This window comes from Patagioenas fasciata, chromosome 6 (genome assembly GCF_037038585.1).
Source record: "Patagioenas fasciata isolate bPatFas1 chromosome 6, bPatFas1.hap1, whole genome shotgun sequence".
NCBI classification, from domain to species: Eukaryota; Metazoa; Chordata; class Aves; order Columbiformes; family Columbidae; genus Patagioenas; species Patagioenas fasciata.
This window is the reverse complement of record NC_092525.1, coordinates 26,973,870-26,998,706: the sequence shown is the minus strand read 5'-3', so window position 1 is coordinate 26,998,706 and position 24,837 is coordinate 26,973,870. Positions and strand designations below refer to the sequence as shown.

Below are 24,837 nucleotides of genomic sequence, written 5' to 3'. Positions count from 1 at the left end.
TAGGGGCATTTCCTACTAAAATTGGGAAGAAGAACATCTACGCTACGAAAACCTGCATCTTGATTCAGGTTTTGATAAACAAAAGAATGACTTAGAATTAACTTTGGCAATAAAGGTATCAATTCTTACTAGCATAAATGCCTTCAGAACTTTTTTGGGGAAAGGTATGAGAAATATAAGGATGACAGTATAGTTATAATCCCACCTCACCCAGCTAGCATCCTGACAACTCTGACAGTCAAGATATTATTTAAATAGCATGTGAGATGGGACAAAAGATTGTTTCAGAAATTTAGAGATAAACACTTTTCTTGAGCTCTTGTAGGACTTAATTAAACCAAAGAAAACTTTTTTGCTAGCCATAACTACATAGACTTGAGCTGACACATCTGCCTTGGTGTCCGGTTTACAGGTTCTCTTAGCTTAAGACTGCTAAGACAAACAGCTAGAGCTATACAACTCTTATATTATGCAAATAGTTTTCAAACACTACATTGCAGCTCCATAGCAGAAAGGTTTATTACTACCACCTGGTCCAGTAATAATGTATTTTCCAACAAATAAAAGTGTGTGTAAGAAAAAGGACTCATTTTTTCTTGCAAAGTCTTGTAGGTTTTTCACTCCCAGACCCATTTTCCAGAATGATCAGCAAAAACACTCATTCAGAGCCCTGAGTTTACCAAAGGAACTAGTCAAAAGTTACTTCAGGAGTGGAACTGTATCCAGTTTTGCTCATTAAAATCCACCAGCTAGCTGTATAAGCAAAACGACGTAACATCTCATATCAGAAAGGTGATCTGTTCCTGATTAACAGCATATAAATACTCTAAGTTTGAATGGTTTTGGTTTGAAATGAGAGTCACCTTTAAATACAGAATTGCTGAAGTAACACAACAGTTCACCCTACCTCATGAGTGGATGGAGAGGAGGTTAAAATATTTCTGCAGAAGTAACTGTAATGATGGACAAAAAAAATACAAAAGAGAAACTATATATAGGTAGAAGAAATATATCTCATCACCTGCCTCACCTAGAGCATTTGACTACAGTCTCTTCATCAAATCTATTCCATTCTGCAGACAGGCACTTCAGTTGTAAAGACAAATAGGCTGAGAATAGGCTCAATGACATGAAGTCACAGCACAGATTATGAACAACCTCACCTGAGGTCTATCATGTAGTAAGAATTCTGGCAACCGTTAACTTAATAATTCATCTTCCCGTACTTCCGTACATGGAGTCTACAACCTCAAATGACTTTGTCAAACCTAACAGGTCAGAAACTCTTATAATTTTATGTATTTTACTTAAAAAAATAAAAAAAAATCTACATTCAAACCGCGATTTAAACATGTTCTACAGAAAGGATTGATAAAATCAACTTCTAAGTAGACCATCTCAGCTGATAATTAGTCAAATCAACTGATTTTAATAGGATTTACCAAAGCATCAATTTGTCAGCAACTATTCTAGAGAGGTGATGGAAAGGAATCTATTAAAAGGAAAAATCCTCACAAGTATCACAAACATTTGCTTTTATACTCCAAGCTCTTGTGCAAGTTTTTGCTAGCTGCCATACTGAATAAAAGAAATACTGTCTGCTAGGAAAAGATTAAAAGACATTCTGGCCTGCAACACCCAACATAACAGATGAGAATATTTAGTTAAAACTTGTTTCTGTCAGATACACCATGTTCATTTCCTCCCTTCATGGTTCTACTGGCAACATCTGCAAACAGCACTAAGTAGCTGCATATGAATTCTGAAACTATTAATCATCAGGAGAAAGCTATTTTTAAGTTTCTTGGGTAATGTTTAGTTGCAGATGATGTTATTTGTAATGTACTGCTTCAAACACCTATAAAGGATAAAATTAATGTTAAAAGGGTGGATGGACTATTTTATTTTGACTGCAGACAACACAACAAAGTTTAGGACAAGCACTCAGACTAGTGCAGCTGTTTTTTTTTTTTAGTTTACTCCTGTCAAAAAAAATCTCATGCTAAACCAGTGAAATGTATTATTGTAACAAGATAATACATTGCATGGATAGTAGAACGGCACCAGATTTAACTTTAATTTTTTTCCCTATAATTTTCTGAGAATTGTACATGTCAGACAGTCTTAACTATTATAAATGGGATGCAAAGCTGTCTGAAAAAAAATTGCAAGAGTATTCAGAGGTCCCTATCAAATGGGAATAACATGTACTTCAAGGTTCAAAAATTAATATTTTCATCTCTGCGAGCTGAGATTCTAGAGAAGAGATTCCAAACTACAATGGGATTGAAAGCATTTTGAAGGACAAAATTGTAACTCAAGATGATTTTGATAAATGGAAGGAGTGGTTTGAAAATAGGATGCAGTTATATAAGTATAGATGCAAAGCAGGAACCTACAACTGTACAATTACAAGATGGGAACAACTGAGTAGGCAGCAGTTCTGCAGAGACAGATATGGAGCTACAGTGAATCACAGACTGAATGAGTCAACAATTCTAGGTTGATGCAAAAAGGACAATAATCATATTTTAGTGATTAAATGAGAGTATCATAGGTTGGAAAGAATAAGTAATTTTTCAAATCTACCCTGTACTGGTAAGGGTTTAGCTGGACCATCAAATCTAGATTTAAGTACAGAATTCATCCAAAGCCAACCACCAAAAATATACAAAGAGAAAAAAACAAAACACCAGACATACAAAACAGAGTCCAAACCCGCTAGACTTACAAAATGAAGTTGAGAAAAGTCTTTTTATCTGAACAGTAAAATTAGGAGGAGACAATGTTTTTATTATGTGAAAGGTGTTAAAAAGAGGTAAGGAGCCCACCACTCTCACATTTGCTGGACATAGGACAAGTAGTGGGTTTACAGTGTAGCAAAAGACATCAAGATTATTATGCTGTTTAACATCTAGAGATAAATAAGGATTCAAATAGACCACCAGACACACCATGGAATCTCTATAATTACAGATTAAAAAAAACCAACCAAACAACAAAAAAAAAAAAAACAAACAGGCCAAACAAACATCTGTCAGGAATGATGTATATTTAGCTCAGCCTGTCTTCAGGATGGCAGATGGATAACAAATTTTCCAGCCACATTTTCTATGACTACAGTAGAGTAGAAGACAAAAAATCCACACTTCAGAATAATGAAATTCACTTCTATTGTTTTAGAAATTAAAAAGGACAGAGTTAACACAACATCAAGACTTTTTTTAAATTATGCCTGTTACACTTTTAAGTTAAAGCATATAATATCAACAGAGTTCAATCACTTCTTTGGAAAGCAGTTTTTCTACACTGAAATGGTTAACTTCCAGCACAGGGCATTAATGCTGAAATTTAATGTTTGCAGATTTAATTTCTAAGGTCAAATATTCCCACTTTCACACTTTTTGTTAATTTTCTCCTCTTTCAGCTACTGTAAGTTGTTTTGTAAAAATAAAGTTATTTAAGTGACACATTTCACCTGACCTGTCCTAATGCTGATACATCTTGTCACAAAACATCAAGGCATGAAATCCTACACTTCCTTTAACACTTAAATATGACTGCTGTCCTTAATTAGTATTTCTTAATAAATTCTTCATACAAGATGCCTTCAATCTGACTGTTAATATATTCGTACTCTCATAAGACACCTTACTATAATAATAAGACAAATTACTTTGAATGCATTACCAGCCAGACTACTCTTGCAGCTTCGCTGAGGAAAACAGCAATATACAATTGGTCTTTCAGTTCTTGGATACAGATATCGATCATTAGACACCAAAAGCCACTACTAAATGTTAATGTACAGAACCTATTTCAAAGTCTTTTTTTAATGAGAGAATTATCTTCACACCTAGCCAAGCCATATCCACAATTTTGGTTGTATTAAAATATGCTTTTAAGAATGTGATCTGTGTCCACTGAAAGATGTGTCCATTTGATATGTAAAGATTTCATTTCTTCAATAGATATATAACTGCAACAACTTAAGCTTTTCATTAATCAAAATGAAGGGCATTAATTTATTTCAGAGAGGGTGAGGAAAAACTCCTTCACTTCTGCCCACTTTAGGAATGCCAACATTGCAGGGATAAAAAAAAAAAAAAAAGAAGAATTAAATGTGGCATTCACAAACATACTAATCATCCTTTCTAATTCCTTTGTACAAACGCATACAGCAATGGGTAGAAAGCATGACTGAGGTTGTGATCTACTTCAAAGAACCAAAACAAATAATTTAACAAATCCCAACTTCCTTCCTTCTTAGAAAAGGTGAAGGTCAGTTCTTCTGTTTCGCTTCAAATATAAAGGAAACAGACATCTACTGCAGACATGCAAGTCCTCTACACCCTTTTTCCCTGCTTCAATCACAAACTCTTCTTTGGGGCTACCAGTGATATTAACCTAGTGCAAGAACAGTGAGATCAGAAACACTACAACTGTGTATGTTAACCTCTCTTCCTACTATTACATTATGGCAGTATTTAGAGCGCAGATGGAGCTGTTACATCCTCTAATCATGCTTCATTTGTGCATCTCAGAACCACCATAGTAATGAAGAGAAAGACTAAAGGAATTTGTTTTGGATCACACTATAGAAAAGTAGCAGAAAAGTACTGTGCAAATTGCTTTACACATCCAATGGCAACTCGACCAATATAAACCAAGACACTTCAATCACAGGCTGAAAATTTGTCATACTCCAGTAGAAAAACATTTTCAGGTTAGAATGATGGGTTATATAATAATTGCACAAGCACCAAGCTACCAAAAAAGATAATCCTCTAAAAATGTTGAACCAAGTACTTCCAAGAATTTTCAATACTACTGTTTTACCTCTCATGCCTGCATAGCTAATGAAGCCATACATAATATTTTATACTTGCTGAGATTTCACAAAGGAAAGCAAGGAGAGTTTATTGACAAATCTTTATATGGAAACAATATTCTGATGTTTTTTCTCTTTCTAAAATGAGGAATATGCACTTTATTTCAGTAGCTACTGACCTTACTGAAATTTCACAAGGTTCAACCACTTCGGAAGTTTTTTTGGAAGCACCACGTCCAATATCATCAATTCCCAGGGGCACCACAAAGGTACACCTTTAACCCTGTTCAAATACATAACAATGCTCTGGCCCTAAAAGCAAAAGGTGCAGAATTCCAGAAGGAGGAACCTTTTCCTGTTATTCTACAAAGAATACAGGTAAAAACATTGACTGTTACTGTCTAACTATTTTTTCATAGAAAAACCTTATTTTTAAACCACATAAAATCAAGTGATTAATACACTACAGATATATACGGATATAGGCAGATATATAAACGCACAGCTTGGTAAATTTTCAAAAAGCTTCCTTGAGAAATCTGTAAGTCTGGTACTCCTCCAGGCCCAACAATATTTCAGACATAGAATAATAGGTCTGGTATTCCTCAAGGCCCAGGTTTTCAAAGACAGAGCAGTAATGCCTTTCAGAGGCACTACAATCAATTCCATTTACGTTCACAGACAAGGAGAGCCTTCTGTATTGTGCAGGCCAAAACCTGGCATTAAACGCTCTTTTTCTCGAAACCCTCTTACTGCTTAACCTCTCCAATGGCTGCAGGCACTGTCACACATGTCAGAACTAACAGCACACATCCATTTCCACTGCTAGCCCACAATTCAGCTCCTAAACAACGTTAGGAAAATTTTCGAGACGACACACAAACATGGATTGCTGGTGTTTTTTCACATTCTAGAAGTGTGACCCGGGGAATACATAAGACAAAATTTATAGAGCTCGATTCATTAAATAAAATCGCAGTAGCTCCAACACACAAAAATTACTCACTAATAGAAGCGGAGGTACTACTCCAAAAAGATTACATGGTAATCGAAGAAAAAACAAAAGACAACCAGAAAAACCCCACAAGACGTGAGGGAACGAAAAGCCGAGGGACCAGCCCCGAGCCCTTCCCTGCGCACCTCCCACCCCTCCCAGCTCCGGGAAGGACTCGCACGTCCTCAGGAGCGAAGCAGCCCAGCAGGAACCACCATCAAAGAAAGGGAAGAAGAAGACGCCACCTACCTGTCCCAAAGGCTTTGGCCACCAGCCAGGCGAGATTACAGGCGATTTTTGCTCGGGAGAAATCATAATGGTCAAAGGGTTTGATGGCAGGAACAATGAAAGTCTTCCTCATCTCCTTGGTGTCTGCAGCATCCCCCATCTTCTCACAGGACCCCCAGCAATTCCGAACTTACATGGTGGTTCCTCCTCCTTCCGCGGCCGGGAGAGACGGCTGGGAAGGCGCCGGCAGCAGCTGAGGGCAGCGCCGAGCCCAGCTGTCCGTAAAGGGCTAACACCGCCTCCCGCCTTCCTCCGCACAGGAATGTGGCAGAGCCCGAGTGTCCTCTTCTTCCTCCTCCTCGCTCTTTGTCTCAATTCACTCACGCCGCCGCCCCCCACCCTCCGAAAAACGGCCCCCAGTGGCCCCGGTCCCCCCTTCCCAGGGGAGTCCCTCCGGCCAGGGCTGGGCGCGCCAGGCCGCCACGGCCGCCAGCCCCCCGGCGCAGAGCGGGAGCCGCCAGCAAGGCCCCCACAGCCGCAGCGGGCCGGGACGCGGCCCTTCCTGGCCCCAGCAGAGGCGCCGAAATGTCAAAACGCCGGGGACCAGCCCCAAAACGCAGCGCAGCGCAGCGCAGCCCGCCCCGCCTGAGCGGCTGCCTGCAGCGGGCCAGGAGTAGTGCCAGCTACCCCGCCACTGTCCCGCGCCCGGCGCTGCCCCAGCCGCCCCTCAGCAAGACGAGGCGCTCCCGGCTCCCTCAGCAGCTGCCGCTGCGGTTTTCCACCCGCGGCTGCCGCACTGGATGGGCGAAGCGCGGCTGCGCATGCGCTGACGCCGCGGCCGCCACCACCTCCCCACTCGGGCGGGGCGGGCCGCCCTCCGCCGCTGGGCGGTCACGTGGCCGCTTGCTCCTCACAGGGGGATTCTTGGCGCGAGGCCGGCCGGGGTGGGTGTCGTCGGGTCTCGGCTGGGGACGCCCAGGCAGCTCGGGCAGGCTCAGGCCTGTCTTAACCCAGTGGCAGCGGGAGACAGGCGGAGTGTTTCCCGCCGGTAAGGGGGTGCCCGGCTGTGGGGAGAAGGGCGGTGTCCCTCGTTTGCGGGGCCCACCCGTTGCCGCCGTCGCTTATTTCCACAGCAGGGCTGGGCGGCCCTTCCCGCGCGTAGCTGTTGGCCTCTGCGGTGGCTTGTGGGCAGGTCGGGATGAGCCCCGGCGCTGGGGCCACAACGATCCCCGGGCGTGAGGGGCTGGGACGCTGCGGCCCCTCGCCGCGGGGACAGCCGGTGGGCCCGGGAGCGCTGCCGAGGGGGCGGGCTTCTCGCCCCACCGTATGTGCTTGTCCTTTCTGCTTTGAATTGCGCCTATATACACCTCGAATACTCCGGTTGAAAAATGACAGGGCCTTGAAATGGTTCAGGGCCTGCTCACATAATAGCTGTAATAACAGGCAGTAGTAATAATTAGTACTAGAGACCATCTGCTATGTTGCTCACGAGTACCTGGGCTGTGTTTGGAGGTGTGTGAAGTCTCTTCAGCAGTGGCCTGTGTGGAAAGAAGTGTTAGTCACAGTAGGAACGAGTAACTGGGTGATTAATGCCTTGGGTTCCAGCAATTAGATGAGTTGGCTTTGAAGTGCGGGTCTGAGGGGGTGGCCGTGCCGGTGCCCGTCTCTCCCTGCACGGGCACCGAGTCATTGGGTGACCAGCAGTGCCGGAGGGTAGTGAATTTGTGCTTTTTGGTAACGAATACTTATTGCGTTGGTGTAATATAGAAGCATGCCCTTCTTCCTGCCAGCCTGGGTGTTCTAGCAGCTATTTGGTAAGACAGTTCAAACGGGTAATTTTTTTTATAGTTAGTTTTTTGTCTGGCTGAGCTTTCTTGGATCACTAAAGGACCACTCCTGGATTACAGTAATTATTAGTTAACTTGCTGCTTTTTTTTCTCCCCCTTTGTGGTAACTTAGCGTGTTCCCAAACTGTTACAGTGGAGGATGGCTGTCTGAGGTTGGTTGGTTGCTTTTTTTTTTTTTTTAAGCCCCACGAAGTCTGAAAATAATATTTAGACACAGTCGTAGCATTATACGAAGGTTTCAAAACTAATATTTTATCCAGACTGTTTTATTTTTGTGCTTGAAGTGAACTAGGAATCAATCTGGAGAAAGATTTTCCATTGTTATGTGTCTACGTATGCTTCTAGCACTTTATGTGCACACTGATACAAATATGATTATGAGGCCATAGTATACTCTACAGTTTTGCTGACATGAATCTATATTTACTAGTAATGAGTAAATGAAAGGGTTGTGGAGGTCAACATTGCGAGAGATTATTGTTGACTGTATCCCCATATGCTCTCTGGGATGGGATTCCTAAACTGTCCTGCATACCACTTGTAAGTGGTACATAGCTAGCTGCAAAACTAGAAGCTGCTGTTGGCAGTTTTCAGCAGAAGGGAGGGGAGAAGGAAAGTTTAGAAATCCTTGCTTTAGCACAATTATGACTGAAATTTGCAGATCCTCTACAGCAGAAATAGGAATAATAATACCAAATTAACATACATGTGTGACTTGGGAAAGTGTTCTCTATTTAGGAAGAGTACATGCTTAGTTTTCACCAACTAAAGTAAAACCTATATTTGCTTGTTTTCCTGATTTTTTTTTTTAATATACTTTGTAAATAAGTTACATTAGATGCTTAACATTATTTTACTATATTTTTACATTGCTACTATATAACTAGTTTAATTGTTCCTGTATATTTAACAACAAACGCATGGAATTCATAAGCTTTAAAACCTCAAATGATTAGAGCTACAAAAAAAAAGAAGTCACAGATCCCAAGTCTTTTGTGTCTTGTATATCCAAAATAATAGCTAAAAAGTAGATCAATCTGCAGAAAAACATGTTTAGTGAAACTATAAGGCAACATTATTTAGGTATGATGGGTATAGGACTCACTTTGAGAGGTCAAAAGATTACAAACTAGTACCCATAAAATTATACAAAACTTTCAGAAATGGCTTTCTTACAGAAATGTGTCAGAATCTAAGTAAGGAGTCATCAGTTATATTTAGTGGACTTGTGTATTTATCATCTATTTCTGTGCACTTGCAAAACATCACCAGTATGTAGGTACTGTACACTGGGACTAGTGACACCTACCTGAAGCAAATAAAAATGTGGTCTGATCTTCCAAAATTTTTGCAATTGTGAGTCCCTTCTTACTTAAAAAGAAAAAAAAAGTGAATATTTCTTTAGAGAATGCATCTCAAAAATTGCAATAGATACAGTTATTGGTAGGTGCGTATATAAACATAGCTCTCAGTCTAATTTAAACTACAGAATTTTTTGTGGATGCAGCCTTTGTGCCAGTTAAACCTGTTCAGAGTCACAGATAAAGCTGTCTTGTGGTAACTGCAATCAATTTGCTCAGTGCTCTTAGAAGTGAATGCATGAATATAAAATCTAAGATGTGTAAGTGAAAAAGATGATATTACCACCAGTTGCTGGAGTTTTTGTACCAGTTCTGCTTTTACAGACATGCCAAAATGGGATCTTGCTTATTGCATTTTCAAAGATATCAACAGTCAACATGGAAAATGATTAAAATTTGCTCTAATTGTTCAGAATAGGTAAATATAAAAACTGAGTGAGGAGTCACCCCCTACTGCTCAGCTCCAGTTTATTCATCCTAAAATATTTTAAATAGTGATAGTCTCTTCCGTACACAATCTTTCTTCTGCAAAGTGTTTTACACTTTAAAGTTTATTCCAAGTGGAAGGCGAAGTATTGAGGATTAGAACAAGCAGCTCACAGACTTTTTCTTTTTTTTTTTTTTTTAACCTCCTTTCTCCCTTCCTTTCCCCTCCCTTTACCCCAAATTAGAAACCCATTCGACTAGTTTTATCCTGTAGTTACATCATAGGCCTGATTCTTCACTGTCATGTATCTGGCCATTTACATAGTGGGTGCACCAAGCCTGTAGTCAGTCTCAGGCAACAGGAACAGATATGACCATGAAGCAATGAATAATGGTGTGGATGACAGCTGTTGCTAATAGTCTTCATCTTGGAAGATAGTGGAATAAACCTTAACCAACAGTTTTATACTTACGTTTTTTTACTTGTTTTAAGATTGACTTGGCTTCTGGAGAGGCTACGTATGGAGTAGATGCCCTTAGACTAAATTCAGGTGAATGCTAGATTAGAGTGTGTTCAAACTGCAATAAGATTTCATTGTGTAATTTCTTCCTTCACAATACTTGAATATCAAGGTAAAGCAAAATGTTTTAAATTAGCACTGCCACTACTGTTTTTGTCATGACAAACTCGGTGCTAAGTGAACAGCTAGCTTATCAGGCTACCTAAAAAGAGTAGTAAAAATATTCCCATTTCAGATTAACTGGTTGTATTATGGCAAATCCGTAAACACAGCAGTTCACAGCAACTGTTCTGTTTCAGGCCTGAGGTTGGAAAACAGTAAGGAATAGCACCATGGGGATATTATCTCTAATTGCTTCTGTCAAATTTGCCTGTTTAAGGTGACCTCATCTATTTGCCTTAGCGTAAAGGATATCAGTCATGGTAGAAATGGTAGTGGCTGAGGGGATGGCTGCGCCCTGTGGCCTGTAACCTCAGGCAAAGAGGCAGCATGCACAACTTGCTGTGATACTGTCAGACTGGCAACACACCGACCAAGAGTCAGTAATGTCCCAATGTGACCCTTGCAAAACGTGCTTGGTGACTTCAGGAGGTTTAGTGTTGGTTATGTGAGGTTGAACAGGTCATCTGTAAATGATTCTGTAAGGTTATTACAGCCTAAGGATGACTTGTGAAATGGAATTACTGATATTCCAGCCTCTTAAACTTACTATATTTTATTAAATATACCTCTTTATAAGTCATGCTAAAACCAGTAAAACTGTAGGAGTTAAGAAATTATGTTTTTAAATAGGTATGAAATGCATGTATATATTTTCTGCAAGCTAGGAGTTTTCTCAGAGAATGATTTTGAAAGGGACTGTGTTCTTCCTGTTTCAGGATGATACGAAAGTACAAGAACAGTTACATAATTACTGTATTTAAAATTCTTCTATTAATTTGTAATCGAAAAGTGCTGAGGCATTTAAAAGGGAACAGTTTACCAACTGTACAGAGTCAAAGGAAAAATAAAGCTTTGTATGACATTTTACTTGGATCGTCTGTGATTTTTGATATGGTTAAAAAAGGAAAAAAGTGGGGTAGTAGCTATTTTAGTTCATTTTCTACTGAGATATGCACAACCAAAAAATCTACCCAATGTCAATAAAATGTGGTACCTAACAGTCACTTCTATTAATACTCGGATGCTACTGGTTTCATTTCCTGAACTTGTCTTTGACCTAATGTAGGTCTGTGAAGGGAGAAAAGAAATCTACATCTCTGCCTCCAGTTCCACTGAGTCACCAGCCAGGCAACCAATCTGTCCTTTTCCTGTGGTCTGTGAGAGGCAAAACCTCTCAACTCCCTCAACGCGCATGGTGGTTGGTTGGTTGGTTGGTTGGTCTCTTCTCTAGTTATTTTGGTGTCTTCTTTTCTGAGATTTTACAATTTATTTTTAATTTTCTAATCTGGTTTTCACACGGGCTGCTTTTGTGTTCTGCCCATCTGGAATTGCACTCACGCTAGGGAGTTTTAGATGACTTTTCTTCCTAGGTGTGCTGTGTAATACTCCCGAATTCCAGTGCTTTCTTTTCTTGACATTCCACTGTTGCTGGGTAGTCTGTGAAGAGAGCAAATGCCCTGCTATAACTGATATATGTTCTTATAAACTTTAAAACATATGGAATAGATTGTACCCTTAAATATAACCCTCAAATACTGGAGCTAGCTTAGCTGCACTGTAGAATAAATGTATGGTGGGAAATTGATGTTTGAAAAACCACTTTGTACAAGACCAAAATGCAATGCTATTGACATGATGGTAGCTGTTAGATAATGCTTTATTTACATTCCAGAGGAGGATGGGCATGCTTCTAGTTTTCAAATTGTGTGTTCAGTTATAAGAAGCTTAAATCAGTTAGCAAGACTTTTCCACTAAGTCTGAATGAGAGTGAATACTAAATTGTGCACTTTTTCCTGTTGAACTATACTCCATTGAGGTGACTGGCTGATTTTTTTCATTCTGCTTCTATATGTGAAGAAAGATCTGAATGTTCATAAAAGCTCATTTGTTTTGAGCACATACATGATTTATTAGCGGAGCATGAATAGACTTCAGTTTCCCATCTTTTGGCCCTGCTTTCAGTTTTCAGTGAAGCACGTGTTTCTGAATGAGTCCAGCAGTAAATAGGAGAGAATGCTCTGTTAGAACAGTAAAATTATGGTGTCATTTAGTTGCAGCAGAATTATTTTTGGAAGGGGCAGTAGTGAAGATGGATGAGGAGAGTGAGGAAAGCAAGGGAATAACATAGGAGACTACCAGATGAAGGACTTTTTTTCTGTATATCTTCTTTGAAACATCATCCAATTTTTCACTGAATTTTTAGGCAATTTCTCTGTTTCCCTTAACTTACTGAGAATTTGCATGTTATTGAGGAATGTTTGATAATTTCTTTAGGGAGCAGGTGTGAATAACTGGTATACTGTTTAAAAAATGGCTGCAAAAAATGTGTATCGAAGATTTTTATTGTAACGATTTATACATAGTGTGTATATAATTGTGTTTCTGGATTAAGGGTGTCATGTATAATTTTTGATTTTGAAGAAAAAACCTGGAGAATTACTTTCTTCTAAGAAGTCGCAAAAGAGTAATTACCTTCAAAGTGTTTATACACCTCTCTGGTTAATCTGTCCTTGTATGGTATTCTTGCTGTATAGTGTACATGGCTCTGTTAAAGCAGAGGGTGTTGTCTCAGCTGTCCCACCTGGGCAGGGAACAGTCATGGTTCCACTTTTTGGCACAAAGAATGGAAATGTCCATCATCATCATGGGTGTCAGAAACACAGCCCTTGTAGTTAAATACAGATGAAGGAAAGGGGCAAGAAGGCTGAAATTTTCTGTTTAGGGAATGTTTGAGCCCTAGTGACGGCTGCTGCCCTGGAAGCACTCTGAGACAAAGTACACTGGGACTCCCACTCCTGCAGAGCACTTCATAGTGCCCCACAATCTGGGGTTTGTTTTATCAGCCACAATACAGCCTTTACGGATGGTAATTTACTAAATGAGGGAAATATCAACCTGGGGAAGAGTATGTTAGTAGCCACTGTGTTGAATCAAGGGGGATGATTATATGAAACAACAAAAGTGACTCCTGGAGATTTTGTATAAGAACGGGGAATTGGTGAGGTATATAGCTATCAGTTTCCTTTTGGTCTGGCAAGTCTTCTCTGCTTGTATCAAGCTCTTTCCTTCTTTTCTATTAGTTCTTAACAGAAAGGAAGCAAGTGCCTATTTGCAGAATGTAGGGTAACAGAACAGATTTCATTGCAGTGAACCCCTATGTTGGTGTAGGTCCAGCTTGTTCAGCTGACTGTTTTGCTATGCATAGGGGAACTGCTGAAATTGGGTACTTGAGAGTCTGTGTCCCAGCTGGTAGTATGCTCTTTCAGAAGTGGGAAAAGCAGTCAGTCATGGTCACCAGAAGAGATGGGGAAGCAAAACTGGCTCAGTAAGAAAGTGTATCCAAGGTAGAAGGCACACTGTCATGTTTTATTCTCACTTACCACTAAGGTCTTAAGTGGTATTGTACTGGTATAATTAGGAATACTATTTGACTTATTTGAAAGTGGGATACTTGAGCAGAAACAGATGAAAAACTAAGAATTATAAATTCTATTTATGTTGTCATAGAAGTTCTAGTTAGGGGCCAGGATATCATGGTGGAAATGCAGAACAACATGATGAACCACTTCAGTTCAGAGTCAGAATGATAGTTTTAGATATTGTAAAATGAGGCAAGCAGCAACAAAAAAGGCTTTGGTATTATTAAACTGTTCTTATTTCATTACTTATGAGAGCAGAAATAACCTCACTGCTGCCAGAGAGCAGGTTTCCTGTGTGTCAACACAAGATTAAGAGCCATCTGCATGGAGATGCTTTGTGTCTCTGCTTCTGCTGAGTCTCTAATCATTAAAGGTAGACATGTCATGCTTCCTGGGGCCAACACCCTCTTGTAACCACTGACTACTTTTGTGGCTTCTTGCAGAGCAGACAGTAATGCAAAATCCTTTTCACTAACTTTCCTTTTTTGTTCCAAGTTCCACTGATCTGGTAGGAGCTCTTTGTTCCTGTTTCTTGTCTGGCCAGCAATGTTTTTTCCTTGTTTGGGTTGTATAGTACAGTAGTGCTCTACTTTCATGTATTTACATTGGTAATGTCAAGGGGAGCTGTTCCCCTGCAGCTTTAGCTTACTCCAGAGCTGAGCGGAATGGTAATCTGTGTATGATCACAGAATCATAAAACAGTTTGGGTTGGAAGGGAGCTTTAAAGGTCATATAGTCCAACCCTCTGCCATGAGCAGGGACATCTTCAACTAGATCAGGTTGCTCAGAGCCCCATCCAGCCTGGCCTTGGATGTTTCCAGGGATGGGGCATCTACCACCTCTTTGGGCAACCTGGACCAGTGCTTCACCACCTTCATTTTAAAAAATTTCTTCCTCACATCCAGACTGAATTTCCCATCTTTTAGTTTAAAACCTGCAATAGGACCATCTTTCTTATAGGCTCCTTTTAAGTACTGAAAGGCCACAATAAAGTCTCCCTCTCTTCTCTCCTCTGGGCTGAAAAACACCAACTCGGCCTTTTCTCATACAAACTCCTCAAGAATGGTGAAGTTCTTATATACCCCACGTGTTTGGCTGAATTGCAAATAATCTCAGAGGAACTGTTGTTCCACAGGATTACTTAATTTTAATTTGTGTTGAACTGTGAGGTAGGTAGAGATATTCTGGGGGGATAATGTGCTCTAGGCAAATGTTCCTGAAGGAAAACCCAAGTTAGTCAAGATGAGCAGAAGCATTTCTAAGTTGCTCTGTCTCATGGTCTTTTCTGGCCCTATTCCTTCCTGTGTTTCCTTTGAAATGAGCTCAACACATACATTCAGAACAGTTTTATAATTTATTGATATGTTTGATTGGCTCTTCTAGTTCTGAATTGCTACGAGGTTTCTTCGCCTTGGGCATAAACCTAAGCCACTACTTTTTCACAGCTCAGCCAACAACACAAGCATAACCTTCTTGCTTTTTGACATGGAGCTATTGCCTGAGTGAGTTTCCTTAGCTTGGGCTGAAGTCTGTGTATTGCCTGAAAGCTAATCTACATCTTGCTAGTTGCCACAGGAAACAATATTGCTTTGGCAAAGAACTGTTCAAAATGACCTTGTCCTTATGAGTCATGTGCCAAAAAAGAAAATGGGAATGCTGAAACTTGACTTTTACACAGCTCGAAGCTTTGAATCATTTGGCTAAAACCAAACACAACCCCACATAATATAACACGGAAATTCTAGGCTTATGTTTTGTAAGAATGTTACGTTAAACTTAGCCAATTTTTTCACAACCTGGCCTTGTACCCAAGTCAGCTGAGTTGTATTAAGAATTAGCACAGATTTAATCCACTGAGTTGTTTAGCAGATAGATTCCTATGAATGCTTCATATGCATTTCATACAGTATTCCTTCAAAAGAAAATATAGTGGAGTCTTCACTGTACAGCACAGAAGTCTCCTTTCACACTGCAATACTTCGGACTTATTTAATACCGAAGAGTTAGAAAACATGCAATGATCTGGGGTGCAAACTTACTAACCAGAGGGTTTTTTCAAAAAAGCAACTAAAACAATAATAAAGTTCTAAATAGTTTATCTTATTTAGTGTAAATTTAATTTATTCAGAAACTTGAAAATGTGTTTTAAAACTTGTAATCTGAATTCTTTTGAACCAGGCATTATCGTGCTGGATTTTTTTGCAGCCAAGTTACAAATCCCAGAAAAATAAGGTTTGCATGGAAAGTTCTTGGCAGATCCCTCTTGGAACAGTTCAAACAAAACTGCTTAACAAGGAGGCATTCATTATTTCTGTCTTGTTACCCTCTGTTATTACAGTCACCAGCTGTAAGGTTACTGGCGTCTTTGAATCTTTCTAATAAAAAGCATAGGGAGCAGCCATTCAAGGGTGGTAGCGAGAGATATGTTGCATTTTTTGAGGCTTGCCTTCTTTTTCAATAGCTATTGTGCTTTATCAAGCTGAGAAAATGCATTGTCTGCATGTTCTCGCAGCAAACCAAGTTTAGGAAACTAACTGAATTTCAGAAGAACAAATCTGTTCATTTAACTTCAGCAGTCCGTGGTTCCCAAGTGTACAGTTAAACCACAGATGGACAACTTAGTGCCACCATGTCATGAGAAATGGAAGTTTGTCTGCCTAGTATTTTTAACAACTAATTGATAAATACTGGAAGTGATTCACTGAAGCAAAAGCTTATGAGAGAGTTAAAGGATTTATGATTTTTGAACCTTGTGATGTATTCTCATCTCTTTTGTTTATCTTGAATACCGTAGTCTCATGTAATTAGTGTTTATTAGTATTTTCACTTACTCAGTGCTTTTGAATCTTCAGTTCTATCACACCTTGACTTTATTTGCTGATATGTCTAGCTTAAAAGAGAAAGCAAAGCATTCTCTCTTTTATGCTATAAAACTTAATTACACATACTGCGTTTTAGCTGTATCCCTTAAGGCAAAAGTGTGTCAGTTTTATATTTTCATGTTTAATGGTATGCTTCCTTAGAGAGTTTTATAAGAACAACCTTTATGAGAAAAATCCAAACAATATCCAGTGTTTGGTCCAGTGCCATTCTCAGACTGACTGGAGAAGCTAAGCCGTGTTCTGAGAATATCTTCATCTCTTTTTAGGTAGGTGGGAGTTTGGCTGGACTTACATGAGGGTATGGAGTGGAAGCTGTTTGCAGATGAGTGATTTCTACTTCTTAGGTTTGCATTTAAGGGGATGTTTTTAACTGGTGTGCTGACAGGAAGGGCTGATTTAGCTGGAATTGAGCTAGGAGCTCATTCATTTTGTTTGAACTGGGTTTATCAGAAGTATATAAATAAGAAAGCTATGTGAGAAATATGTAAGCAGAGCCAAGGTTTGACATGTAAGTATTCAGAGGTGGAGTGTTAAGGCTTAGGGTAAGATCAGTTTTGGATTTACAGAGTCTTAGTCCACTCCTTGTTTACCCTGTCTGCCTTTGGACTGATGCATGGGACTTCGGTATTCCCAGGTTGGGGTATAGCCTAAAGCCTTTTACTTCCTCACAGACTAGGGACTTTGTTTGTACCAGACGATAGGGATAAATAATGCTGAGACCTGCTATACAGTCCTGTTACTTTGTCGTTCTTTGAGCTGTGCTTTTTTTGTCTCTGTAGGATGACTGTTAACACATTTATCTATACAGTAGTCTTTGCCTGGGAGGGCAGTTCATCTTTGCCACAAGGGAATATAAAAGTGTGAGGATGAATTTAGTTTAAATATATTATCAGATTAATGCTAATTATTTTCATTGATGAAACAAGAAAATAAATAAGCCAATGGAATTACTGGAATTTTAAGGTATGTTTTCACTTACAGAATACAAAGGTGTTTTAACTCCTTATAATTAGAGTAGTGTATTGGTTTTGTAATGACTTGATCATTGCATGTTTAGTTATTTTGAAATACCTACCACTTAGGAGGCTACTCTAGATAATTTTTACATATAAATGTTTAGAGAATTATTTTTGAAAGAATTAAAGGGGTAGGGCAGTACTTGAAATCATAGTTAAATGACACAGTGAACTATTTCTGAGGCAAACAGAACCATGTGGTCCAAACTATTTGTCTGGGACATAATTGTCCTTTGTTTTCAAGTTTCAGCATGGTAGCTTTCTGTTGGTAGGTTTTACCGTGAGTTAGGTGGTGTCCATACTAGTGCAGCCAGTCTAAACATTGTACTGTGTAATACAACTAATGGGAGAGAAATAGCCATGCTAAGACCAGATCTAGATTGGTCCTTTGCCACTATGTTATTTTCTAAAGTTAATGAAAACCAGGGGCTCCCAGGTGATAGAAAAACTTCAGGCTGTTGCAAATGGCTATACATTATTTAGTAGGGAGGAACTGGCAAGAGACTTTAGCCCTGCTTTTCTAGCTTCTCAAGTTTAAGTGTTTTGGAGTTTATGAAAAAAAAATGAGCATTAACCATAGCAAATGTAAATAGCCTTTTCACTCATTCTTTTCTATGCATGAAAGAATTAAGTTGGGAAGAAATACATCTAGGGAAAGAACGGTGAAACTGATGAACATATTTTGAAGATAAGACAAAGTAAAAAATGTTTTGCCTTTTGAAATTAAACCATCTGGTGTGCTTTCCTGTTAAAAAAATAATGGACAAACGGACTACTTAGTGACCAAGTATTTATACTGCATTACAATCCTTTTGGAAAGGATTCTAGCTGAAGGTGCAGCTCTTTTTGGTAAACTAAGTCACAATTCTTTTATCCTCTGTTCTGCTTAGCAGTCATGTACAGTGTCTTTTTTAGCACGACAAAGATCTGTGCTAGTGCAATTAAGGCCAAGTCTGCAAAATTAGTATCAGAGACCTGCAGTATGAGTCAGTGGAAAAAATATCCACAAGGTGTATTTTTTTAATTAAACTGTTAAGGCTGCCTTGAATACTCTGTATACAAAGAGTGATGTTTGGCGAATCTAAAAATCTGTAGGCTTGAGCCCAACAGTAACAGTCAGAGCAGTGGTGCAGGGAGACATAAAGGAAGCTTCTGACACCCGAATCCTGGAGCTGCCAAGCGCCCCTTGGGAGGATGCTCTGGTTTGAAACAGCTCCAGTGGCTCCCACAGGTGTTTGTCACAGCTGGCAGAAACTCCATAGTGGGGACATCCTGAATTTCGTTTCTACTCTGGCAGCAGTGAGTTGGCTTTTTGTAGAGGCAGTTCTAGCCTTTCCATGTCCTTTAATAATTCTTGTGTGAGGGATTCAACTAGGCCAATTTGAGATTTGATGCAGAGTCAGAATAGGGACCAAATGTAATGTATGAAAGCTAAACCCAATTATTAGCATTGGCACAGATTTTAACAAGATGACTAGTAAAAACTCTAGTTGCTAGCAGCTCTCTTGCATATTTTCTAAATCATTCGTAGTACAGCGGTTTCTGCTCTCAAAACCAGAAATGCTGGTAGGAGCTTTAGAGGTGGAAAGGGAAATTTATTATCCATTTTTTCAAAATGGTTACAATGTACATTTTTCCTTCAGTGTGTAGCACTAATGGTTTACCGCTCTGTGCTTCTTCCACCCCTCTCCCTGTAATACAAATGCAATGTACCAGAGCATAAACTGTTACATTTATCATACTTTCTAATTAATTAGAATGGTCTTCATCTCTTAAGAAGTGATATAATTGGAAGGAGAGTTTATTGAAGGGGCAGGTGGAAATATATTTGAAAAACACAGGTCATCTGCCAAGATGGAATTTAATAATCCCTGTTGTCTCTTGTGGATTTTTTTTTTCTTCCTCCCCCCATCCTTTTGTGTGGGACCCTGGGGCGGCGGGGGGAAAGGGTTTAATTTCAGTAAGTGCATAGGGTGGGAATAGATGTCAATTTCATGCCTCCAAACAGTCTTATTAATTAGAACACAAATCTAAATAGCAGCATTCAAATATAATGTTTTGTATCCTCTTAGAAAGAAAAATAGGTTATATGAAATGACAGAATTTTTAATTCTTAATTCTGCACCTCAATGTTATATTTCAAGATTTATTGAATCCTGTTAATTTCCACCTGAATTTTCTAAGAATCGGGGTTCCGGATTAGTGGTTACTGAAGTCCCTGGAAATTTGCAATTGTCCTTGCAGTCTTTTGATCAAGTCCTTGTTCTGTATGTCTCAGAAACCTAACAGATTTGTAAATTAGTTTAAATTATTCGCATATCCTAAAATCATTCATGTTAATTGGAAAAAGCTACTCTGTATCTTGTACAAAGAAGCTGGTAATTGTATTTGCTGTAGTTTTTACAGTTGTGCTAAGGCTAGGGTGATATTAAATCAGGGGACCTTGATTCTCAAAGGAAATATTATATGCAGTATTTGAGTATATAATCATATACATTAACTATGTTCATAATTTTTGCATGATTTGTCCTGTACAGTTATTTCCCTATGGACTAGTGGCATTTAATTCTGGAGCTTCAGGGCAGGACTGCCTTTTTTTTTTTTTTTTTTTAACTCAAATGTTATCACAGATTTCTGCAGACACTAATATTGACCAAATAAAGAGAAGACTAAGGAAGCCTGAAAATCTTACTCCAAAAAAGTGTAGGAGGTGCCTGTTGGGATTAGGCAAAATGAGAAAAACTGGGCCTCAGAGTAAAAATACTGCATGCAATTTTTGTACTAAATCAGGACATTTTGTATGGATATTAGCAGAATTGGCTAAGTTAATGGTTAGCCACCATTATTTGTTTTTTGTTTACCCAGATTTTTCCTGTGTGGTTCCTTTAAAGCTGTAATTCAGAAAGCAGTGGAGTCATTGACTCATCGATTCATTCAATGAAAGAACTATTTATTAAGTATGCTTTGGGTTAGAGCTGCTGTTGACTACCTACCTACAAATTTGCTGAGTGGCTTCAAAATCCCAAAACATTAAAGAAACAGGAAAATATTTAGTTTCATAGCATCAGGTTGAGCAGACACAGGCACCAATCCCCAAGTAAATGCGCTTTGAATGCTGTGTCTTCTGAATGGAAACACATTCTCCCTCTCTTTCACCCAAGCAGTGGATGTTTTATTAACTCCAATCATATGTATTGTGGCACACTTAAACAAACAACAACAAAACCCACAAAAAACCCAACAAAAAACGAAAAGGAAAACCAACCAACCAACCAAAACCCATACAAAACCAAACAAATAAAAAGCATGAAACTAAACAACAGCAAAACACCAGGGAATCATATTTATTCTCTGAGTGACATCTTCATAAACTTCATGCTTTTGATCATTATAACATGAAAAAACATTAAGGCACTAAGATTCCTTCGTTCAGAATAAGGATAAATAGGATACCTATTGAGATTTTTTTTTTTAATTGATAGCACAATGGAAAAACAGAACAGTTCCACTTGATGAGACACGTTCTTTTGAGGCATATTTTAATTTTCAGATTTGTCAGTACTGACACTTGCCACCTGAGGGAGCGATGGATTAGGTGCTATTTGCACTCTAATTTGAGTCCAGTCTCACTAATTTTGCATACACTGGGAGCTCACTCCAGGTGGAAAATTCAGGCATCACATGACGATATTTTGGCTACAAAGCAAACTTGAAATGCACTATATTTAAATGGGTTGGAGACTTAGCCTTTGGGATGTATTTATCTGTTGACTGGCTGTGTGGAACCTGACAACACCTTGCTTGCCAGATTCATGGAGAGGTGCCCACAAGTTGTGTTCTGGTACAGCTTTTAATTAATAGCATCACTCTGGCAGGTGTCGCTGTGGAGAGACAGCACATATGCTACAGTCAAGCAGCTCTTTCAAATGCTTGTGATGCTGTCTCTGAATTAGTATGCAGAATGCCTGTTTCTTTGGAATTTAGTGTGCCTGGGAGTAGAGGGATTTTGGTCCCTGCTTTAATCCAATCTTGTTTTACTGAATTATTTATTATTTGCAAGCGATGGGAAAGGTTGGTTCGTGTTTCTAAAGAACGGCTGTGAGATGTTGTAGGGCAAAGTGCCTGTTTTTAAATTGAAGGCAGGAATCCAAGATGCCATGCTTGCTTTCTGTATGTTCGATATAGAAACCATGAGTGAATATGGAAGAAGCTTCCCAATATAATTTAAATTAGACCAAAAAGGAGGATACCTTTGTATTAATAATTTGTGCTTGAATTTTTGATCTCATTATTTACTTTTCCTTTTTATCAATAGTTACTATCTTTGTTAGTCTAACAGAAATTTGTGTGAAGTTGAAACAATCTGTTGCTGCATATCTATGTAGTAAATCTATGTACGTATTAGTCCTTTTGTACATGTGGGTTTCTATGTGCATTGTTACATCTATAACTCCTAGTGTTTTTAAAGTTACTATGAAGAGGCATATTAACTATATAAGGATTGTTTTTGAACAGGGGTTTCTAATAACAATGCATGATGCTTTCCTAGGTAGCTGTTGTGCTGGAACACATGCAGCATAGACAAGATGAGAAAATTGTCAAATCTTGGTGTTTTACCAACTAAATTAAATAAAAATGTGACTATACAAAATACAGGTGCTACTTTTTTTTTTTTTCCTCTTTTTTACACAACCTGGAAACATCAATATTTTCCATGATGACATAAATTGTCCAGAAGGTGCAAAAATGACTGTACTAGTTGTTCATGGTTTTCTAACATGACTTAAAATCCAACTTTATTCAGCCAGGGATTGAACTAAATAGTTTTTAGAAGAAAGAATCCCAAGACAAAACAGTTGTAAGATAACTGAGAGCATCTTGTCTGGGGATATTTTGTACAATCTGGTGAAATCTAAAGGTACAAAACTGGGAGTTCAAAAATCTTTGTAAAATGTCCTTGGCCTCAAATCTGATTAGCAGAATCAAGAGCTGAGAGGATGGGAATTAAATTTACCAGGGTTATCTATTAATCTTACATATTTCAGCATTCTAAAAGAGCTTAGAAAAGCGACTGGACTGGAATGTTTATACTTTATTCCAGGGGAAAAAAAAAAGTATTTATTTTGTGAGCTCACAAAGCACAGTATCTGTTTCACAAGAGTTTTTCGTTACATCTATGCTGATTAACTTCTCCATGTAAATAAAGAAAAGCATACTACATTCTGTGGAAGCTTGCATTCCTTTTCAGTTGTGAGCACTTACTACAAAGCATATTAGAATTTCATATCACAGTTTTTGTTGGAAGAATGAACTATCGGTAGCTGTTCAGCCTTTATGAGCTACTCAAGGTACAGTAGATGTTCTGTATGTGTTCCTTAGTAATCTCTTTTTTCAGACTGAGTTTACACAGTTGTATCTTGCATGGAAGCCCTTTTACACCTCTGAATATCCATATAACCCATTTTCTGAAACTTAGTCTACTGTAGTCTTTCTCAGACAAGGGGAGTGAGTGATGGGGAAACCCCAGTTACAAGGAGCATTCGTGTAAGTGAATGGTCAGTTTACGCGGTTATCCTTATTAAACAACTCTTTAAGGATTCCTACATAATTGATGATGTAATGAGAGGGAGGGAGGTTGCTGTTTTTTATTGATAACATAATCCTGCAGACTGTTCAGTACTTGGTCTCTTTTAGTCTTTAACCAGCTTGAATAATCTTTGTGACCTTCTTTTATCTTTCCTGCTGTGATGAAGAATTGTCAATTTGTGCTGCATTTAAACTAATTTCTTATATAATAATGATCTTATAAAATGCAACATAATACATGTATCTTCAAACCGATTATAAAGAAAACAATCAGGACCTAATTAGAAAGTGTTCATTACTAACAAGATAGTGTTCTCATGAAACAAATACAGGGTAGAGCAAAAATTGAAAGTCATGCAACCATAAATGAATCATGGAATACACCCACTGACTACCTTATTCCTTCCACAGAAATGCATATGCTGGACATCTGCATTTTGCAGGTCAGAACAGCAGGAATATGTACTATGAACAAAACCACTAAGTAGCTGTAGTTACCATATGGCCAGTATTATTTAATCTTCAGAGCTTGAATGTGTCTGCGTAATCAAAGCGTGCAAACTCTCATGGCAGCTGAGAGCAGAATGGTAGATTTCAACAAAACAACAGTGTTCTTACCATATAAAAAAATACTTTAATTTTCTTTAGATGCAGTTGTTTCCATTAGATTAATATTTCTGTCACAGAAACCTACTGTTAGAAAAATTAGAAAAAGCTGATACATATAGGATGTTTGCATTTTGGTATATAGATTTTGTAGAGTATGAAGCATCTCTTATTGCATATTGTTCAAATACTGGTCTTTATTTAGCAAATGATGGCTTGAATTCCAGGAAATGACCTTGTAAAAATGGAAGTAAGAAAAGGAAATTAGCCTATGTTAGAAACTATCTGGGAGGGAAAATGAAGAAAAGAAAGTCACTGAAAACAAAGAGGAATAACAGGCTGACTCAGAGAAAGGTGGGAATTTTCACAGAGAATGAAGGATGTATGGAGTGTGGGTGAAGGCTGCCTGACAATTTTTTCAGGTCTAGAAATGCCTACTTAATCTTCCCAGAAGCCCACTAGTCTCTTCCAGTTGTACCAGTTAATTAAAAATCCCCCCCTCCCCAGACCAAATCCAGCATACTTCAACACAGACCTTGTTTCAAGTGTGACAGCACTTGAATGTTGCAGAATGCTGCAGCCAGCTGCTTGAAAGCCCCCAGCTTTGTGTGTTTTAGCCCCCGTTCCCACTGCACTGTCGTTAAACCATGTTTCCAAAGGTGCTGCTGGTATTTATGGATTCCCTCTTTTAGCAGGAAATGGTGGTGGTCACCAGCAAGAGTAATGAGCCAGAAAATGCATCTCCCCATCAATGTGGATGCTTTCAGCCTAGTGGGATCAGTGTTTGAAGAGGGGGGAGGTTAAGTACTACCTGATTTGGAGTGTCTAGGAATACATCAACTTGGCTATCTCCCACAATATATTTCCCATGCCCCAAACAATTTGTGGTCAGGGTATATGTTTTTACTTTGGGAATACTCTGGTCTTCCTGCTTGTGCCAAAACCAGGGCCGCCTGAA

At 38.9% G+C, this 24,837-nt stretch overlaps 2 protein-coding genes across 7 annotated transcripts in view; one reads left to right on the top strand and one right to left on the bottom strand.

Moving 5' to 3' along the window:
• CAMSAP2 (calmodulin regulated spectrin associated protein family member 2) overlaps positions 1 to 6,465 on the bottom strand; it is an 85,388-nt gene extending 78,923 nt beyond the window's left edge. For all 4 annotated transcript variants that reach the window (XM_065841754.2, XM_065841755.2, XM_065841756.2 and 1 more), the window contains exon 1: positions 6,075 to 6,465. In XM_065841754.2, the coding sequence (XP_065697826.1) occupies positions 6,075 to 6,213 (139 nt within the window). In that variant the 5' untranslated portion in view covers positions 6,214 to 6,465. The remainder of the gene's footprint in view (positions 1 to 6,074) is intronic.
• Positions 6,466 to 6,976: 511 nt separating this feature from the next.
• Positions 6,977 to 24,837, top strand: part of DDX59 (DEAD-box helicase 59) — a 28,422-nt gene continuing 10,561 nt past the window's right edge. Inside the window, exons 1-2 of one of the 3 annotated variants that reach the window (XM_065842671.2) lie at positions 7,004 to 7,101; positions 16,815 to 16,937. The gene's annotated coding sequence lies outside the window, so the exon portion shown is untranslated. Of the gene's footprint in view, positions 7,102 to 16,814; positions 16,938 to 24,837 lie in introns of all 3 variants that reach the window. The other 2 variants (XM_071810330.1, XM_065842668.2) reach the window with 2 other exon arrangements.